This window comes from Eptatretus burgeri, chromosome 8, assembly GCF_056783735.1.
Source record: "Eptatretus burgeri isolate ZD-2024b chromosome 8, Ebu_testis_v1, whole genome shotgun sequence".
NCBI classification, from domain to species: domain Eukaryota; kingdom Metazoa; phylum Chordata; class Myxini; order Myxiniformes; family Myxinidae; genus Eptatretus; species Eptatretus burgeri.
Window position 1 is genome coordinate 71,526,104 of NC_140968.1, and position 6,688 is coordinate 71,532,791.

The 6,688-nt window shown below is 47.4% G+C and overlaps 1 protein-coding gene across 5 annotated transcripts in view; it reads right to left on the minus strand.

The window, feature by feature from the left end:
- DPY19L1 (dpy-19 like C-mannosyltransferase 1) overlaps positions 1-5,938 on the minus strand; it is a 69,516-nt gene extending 63,578 nt beyond the window's left edge. Inside the window, exons 1-5 of one of the 5 annotated variants that reach the window (XM_085892545.1) lie at positions 5,666-5,938; positions 5,328-5,555; positions 3,352-3,376; positions 2,865-2,952; positions 2,505-2,642 (exon numbers count right to left, since the gene is read on the minus strand). In XM_085892545.1, coding sequence (XP_085748671.1) covers positions 2,505-2,642; positions 2,865-2,952; positions 3,352-3,376; positions 5,328-5,532 — 456 coding nt within the window. In that variant the 5' untranslated portion in view covers positions 5,533-5,555; positions 5,666-5,938. Of the gene's footprint in view, positions 1-2,504; positions 2,643-2,864; positions 2,953-3,351; positions 3,377-3,550; positions 3,712-5,327; positions 5,556-5,665 lie in introns of those variants that run through there. The other 4 variants (XM_085892547.1, XM_085892544.1, XM_085892549.1 and 1 more) reach the window with 4 other exon arrangements.
- Positions 5,939-6,688: the final 750 nt, after the last annotated feature.

Consider the following 6,688-nt stretch of genomic DNA (forward strand, 5'->3'; position numbering starts at 1 on the left):
GGGTATCAGTGAAGATCCTGAAAAGAGCCCTCGGAACAAAACTCTGAGAACAACACAACTTCACAACTGAGCCCATGAATCACGATCCTTCACGGATACGAAGGTGGATACTTCGAGTCCTGGGAAGACTCCGTTCCACCTCCTGAAACTCGAATATGGAGACAACAACCAAACAACACACACACACACACACACACACACACACACACACACACACACACACACGCTACTCTTGAACATGGTAAAATAGTACAAAGCAATCTATAATCTGCATTTCTGCATGCAAAGAAAATACAAGAGTAAAGTCGATGGCACGCAATCACAAATCCCCACTTAAAGCAAAGTTGAAAGATTGCAAAAGAGTTCCATCAGGATTGACCAAATATCAAATTGTGAGTTTTAAAAAAAAGTTTTGATCCCTGTGACCTTAAGTCCCCATCTTGAACATGCACTGGGGGTCAAATCCACAATAAATATATATATATATATATTGTTGTGGATCTCCACCATGCCGTGCGAGCGACCGCTTTTAGCTAATTGCGGCCGCGTGCCCACCAGACGGGCAATCCTAGTCGCAGCTTTCGAATCAACGCCGAAATCCAGCTACAGGTGTGCGTTTAAGCACACCACAACCTTGTCAATACTCTACCTGCGCTACAGGGTCCGATTTACCGAATTATTCGCGCGGGCAGACCACCGAGAGATTGTACCTCAACGGGACCTGCTTGGAAACGAGCCGCTTAAGCAGCGAGCTCCGTTTGCGATTTGCCGAGCGATGTATTATCGCCAAGCCCCGTTGGACCCGATTAGCTTATCGGTATTAACAACCAGCTATTTATTCCGAACGCAATTACAGCAGCTCAATGGAGGAAGAGGACGCAACGAGCAGGTGAATATTCAACAAAAGGGGACATTTATTTAAAAACGTATGGAGTCAATGAAGCAATGCAGATATACAAGCACGTATGCAATGCAATGAGTGGAACAAATGGGGGTAGGGACAAGACACGAGCAAACCAAAGACCTGCAGCCGTATCTATTTATTATGTACACAATCACTTAACCACAATTCTATTTAGCAGACATGGCGCCACAACTTCCATACAAAGAAAACCCCAGGAAAGGAAAGGGTAAGAACAGGGCCCTTAGGCCTTCAATGTTCGTGGAGCTGTGGAGACCGAAGGAGCTCCGTGAGACCGTGCTGGTTACCTGCCACCCTCGTGGTGACTCGCTGGGCGACCCTCGATGTTCCGTCAACACGGCAGTTGGTGTAACCGCAACTCGGTTGGTCCGGGCCTTGCCGTACGGCCTGGTTGATTGGGCCGATCCGACGACGCCTCAGAGGAACGAATGGGCCTTGCTCTTTTAAGAGCCCGCCTGCTCCTCAACGTTGCTCGGACCGTCTCGGGGCTGGCTGGTGACTTCTCTCCGGCTGCCTCCACCGACCAACAGTTTGGCACGGTACTGCAGGTTTGGCTGCGCTCCAACGACCCCGACTGCCCTCCACTGGACTTGAACCTTGGCACTCTCCATCTCGACTTCAGACAAACTTTGAACCCTGATAGACTGACGCTTGGCCTTCCAGCGTGCCTTTTTATGGAGTCCGGGGGGTGAGTTTGATCTTCCACCTTCAACCTTTCACCCCCCGCTGGCTCCGTCCCTTTTGGTGTTTTGATCCAATCTAGTCATGAAACGCGGGGAGAGTGGACGTGGTAGAGATCATCAGCTCTCGCCCCAACGAGGGAGTCCCCGTGTCTGTCGTGGCGATGCTGTTCGTTTGGATTCGCCGTAGCTGGCGAAAAGATGGCAGCACAATGGAGATGAAGGTGAGGCGATGTTGTTCGTTTGTGGAGATGTTGTTGAGGAGATCGTGAGGAGATGTCGTGGTTGGTGCTGTGGTGGCGATGGCGTGGTTGTTGAGATGCGGTTGTTCCAAAATAAAGATAGCAAAAGAATAATACTACCTCAAAAGATCACAGCCCGGTTACACGAATAATTCCCTTTAGACATCGGTGGGGAAATCTAATCTGAACACACACTTATCGACATAACTGATCTCTGGGAAACCTGAATGGTGTCCTGTGAATTTCCACAACTGTAACAATATATATATATATATATATATATATATATATATATATATATATATATATATATATATATATATATATATATATATATATATATATAAAAAAGAAGTTACACATTTCATGTGTCCCTAAATGTTGATTGCACATACAATGTTTCATTAAGTAATATTTAAAAATGTTCCCCAATTGCATCGTTTGGTATTTGACCTTTCAACCCTGCCACAGGGTTCCATATGGTGGGCCAAAAATGATGCAGCGCTCTTGCCATGTGGTGATAATAACTAGCAAGTTTGGTGAATTTCTTCACAACCGTTTCAAAGGAGATGGACGGACAGGACAGATAAACAACAAACTTCTACCCACACCCAGTTATTTTTTGAAAAAGCATGGGATAATAAGATATCAACTTCTCACCTCAGGGTAGAGGTTAAACCTCTCGAGGGTATTGATAACCTGTGGAAACTCAGTCAAATTATCTCTCATGATTTGCTCCAACCCCGACAAAAACTCCGGAGCCTCTGCAATGGTTTTGTAGTAAGAATAGTACAAGCCCTGTTGCAAAACAATCAAAAGAAAAAACAAAAATAACAATTAAAGCAGGTAATGTCAAAAATGGTGATAAAACCACCAAACAAAGTTGAATTCCTCTGACAGAATGACTTCTTTCGTGACAATGTTGTGAAAGAGGAAAACATGACATGTAAAGGTGAAGAACATGGTAACTGGGTTGTGCACTGGGGAGTGAGGTAGGAGGGCGTCCAGAGAGCAGCTCACCATCTCTGTACGAAAAGTGAGTTCCCGCTCCAATGAAGAAAGATGTGAAAAGTGACGATCGTTTTCAAACAAACTGGAAATGTGATACCTAAGGTCGTGGAGAAAAATCAAATAATTAAACACCCATTTAGAAAACCTCGGTGCAAACAAAATCAAGTATACAAGACGTACGTACAATATGTTATTGGAGACAACGTGCCACATCCAATGAAACCGGATAATTAAAATTAACGATTATATTTAAAACGGGAACGAGTCTTACGTGACCAGCAATGCCATTGCCAATGACAATCCATTTTGATTTGGACACTTTTATTTTATTTTTTTTTGGCTCTCACCCCACACTGTTCTGGCCCCAATTTAAACGGCGATTAGCAATGATCACGTCGCATGTAAACCGCTCCAAAATTATATTATACCCTAGCTAAGAATAGCATCATAACAGCATAGAGACACCAAATGTACTCCTGTGTTGGTCAAGACTCACCAATGAAGAATGGCAACCAGCAGTGCTGTGAACAAAGAAGCCATGATAACTAAACATCATTCTTAAAAACCAGAAAATACATCATTTGCACTGCTTTTAAAGAGGGACACAAGGTCATTTATTTAAAAAAAAATTAATAACAATAACAGAATTATCATCAAAACACATTTTTGAGGTGTGTGTTAGTGCGTGTGCGTACACCGAATGTAACAGAAGACCAAAAACGAACCCGAAGAAGTAAAGAGCAAAGATGGAGTCATCTGGATAGGATTCGGGTTTCAGCCGCAACTCCACAACCCTTAAACCCATCCAGGCACAACCAAGTGAGCCTAAGAGGAAAATTTCTGCAAGAATTCACTTCTCCTCAGAGAGATAGACAACGAAAGAGAGGAAAAAGAAGAAAAAGCAAGAATTTGAATGAATAAAGAGAATTATGAAATAAAAATTTGTTGGAAAGAAATGTGAAAGGAACAAAAGAACAAAGATGTCGGGAAGAACCCGGACAGATAGGTTTCAGCAGTTGCTCCCCGGGCTCAAACGCAGCAACATGTACAAGCTACTCGAGGTCCGTCAGCCAACAGCTCGGTCAGTAAGTTAACGCTTTGGACCGGTTAATCCGTCTGGGAACGTGGATTACAAGTACGGGTCACATTTGTGTCAAGACGGAGAAAGGTGGTGGTGGTTGTATGGCAGCTTAGCTGCTGGGGTATCTATCATTTCTTGAAGCACGACTGTGTCGCTGATGCAGTGCCCCTCTTTCAGGACACACACTGGAACTGGTACTCGTTTCGCCGACCTCGGAAGGATGACAGGCAGAGTCAACCTCCTGGTGTATTAATTCAGCGGCCGATGGGGCTTGAACTCGGGACCTGAGGATCCCAAGCCACCACCCTAACCACTGAGCCAACACCAGGCTTGACGGAGTAAGCATGACGCTACTCACACCACGTGATCAACAACACTCTAGTGACACCAACAGCACTTTGCATGGCTACCTGCTGCCCAAACCCCATGAGACATTTCCCTGTGAAAACTCAAATTATGAAGACTTAATGCGGACTAGTTATACGGATGAATTATCTGTATGAGGGATTTTCTTGACCAAGCATTGGAGTTTCAGCATTTTTACTTTCATTCAAATGTTAGTCCTACAACTTTGGCTGGCCAAACGATGTGAGAATTAATTCATCAAATATATCTCGAGGAATCGTACACAAAATATGTACCTCTTATTGAGGGGTTCCATATTGAACATTAATGTCTGATGGCGTCACGTGTGTGGCACTCTCCCCCCCTCCCCCACCCTGCCCCCTAAACCACCCCGAGACCCCCATCCAGTCCCTCACCCCCTAAAATCCACGCCCTCCCCTCCACCATACCCATAACCGAACATGACACTCTGGGAAACACCAGCCAACACACACACACACACACACACACACACACACACACACACACACACACACACACACACACACACACACACACACACACACACACACACACACACACACACACACACACACACACACACACAAAAAGCGTCAGGTATTCAGTGTGCGACCCCCTTAAACAGTCAGTAGTGAAAGCATTGTATGTACAGCAAACCGTGAGAGGACTCAATAATAAAACGATATAAAAAGTTCAACATCAGAGTGAAGAGTCAACACTGAAGTCTCAGAACTCGTCCATTCCCCGTTGATTGAGCGGTCGGTGATGGCCGATTGACCGACACAGGAACACTGAACATGCAAGGTTTATCCATCACGTGACGGGACACGCTCACCAATGGTCACGTGACGGGACACGCTCACCAATGGTCACGTGACGGGACACGCTCACCAATGGTCACGTGACGGGACACGCTCACCAATGGTCACGTGACGGGACACACACACCAATGGTCACGTGAAGGGACACTCACCAATGGTCACGTGACGGGACACTCACCAATGGTCACGTGACGGGACACTCACCAATGGTCACGTGACTCACATCCCGCCAGGTCAGAGCACCCCTCGAAATGCGAGTCCGCACCGCCTGCTCCGCCGATCTTTGACGCCCAGATGCCCAAGACGAGCTGCCTGCCTTTCCGCGACTCCCGGCCTGGAATCCCAAGGAGCCGGACGACGACCCATCGCGAGCAGCACGCTGCCTGCTCCCTCGGCTCGTTCCCCCCATTCAAAGGGTTCTTGGTCAACGAGCTGAAACGACACAACCTGAAGGGCTCACAAGGATACCAGGGAAATGTCCTCACGTGGCACCGTGAACACCGGGCGGGCCAATGAGCGTTCGGGGCTTCAAGCCTTCTCACCGTTATCCAATCAGACTCGTCGTGGACACGGATTCCGAAACGACACGTTCACGTTCACGTTCACGAGGCTCGGACACAGCGCGTTGTATCAAATAAAACACCGCACCTCGTGTCCCACAACACCGTCTATTTATATTGGAGTTGGGAATCGATCGAGAAGCGAAAGATTGGCTGAAAGCAGGGCGCGAAGACTCGCCTTCTCCCGCAAGTGACACGCCCTCCACAGGAAGTGACACGCCCTCACCAGAAAATGACACGCCCTCACCAGAAAATGACACGCCCTCACCAGAAAATGACACGCCCTCACCAGAAAATGACACGCCCTCACCAGAAAATGACACTCCCTCACCAGAAAATGACACTCCCTCACCAGAAAATGACACGCCCTCCACAGGAAGTGACACGCCCTCACCAGAAAATGACACGCCCTCACCAGAAAATGACACGCCCTCACCAGAAAATGACACGCCCTCACCAGAAAATGACACGCCCTCACCAGAAAATGACACGCCCTCACCAGAAAATGACACGCCCTCACCAGAAAATGACACGCCCTCACCAGAAAATGACACGCCCTCACCAGAAAATGACACGCCCTCACCAGAAAATGACACGCCCTCACCAGAAAATGACACGCCCTCACCAGAAAATGACACGCCCTCACCAGAAAATGACACGCCCTCACCAGAAAATGACACGCCCTCACCAGAAAATGACACGCCCTCACCAGAAAATGACACGCCCTCACCAGAAAATGACACGCCCTCACCAGAAAATGACACGCCCTCCACAGGAAGTGACACGCCCTCACCAGAAAATGACACGCCCTCACCAGAAAATGACACGCCCTCACCAGAAAATGACACGCCCTCACCAGAAAATGACACGCCCTCACCAGAAAATGACACGCCCTCACCAGAAAATGACACGCCCTCACCAGAAAATGACACGCCCTCACCAGAAAATGACACGCCCTCACCAGAAAATGACACGCCCTCACCAGAAAATGACACGCCCTCACCA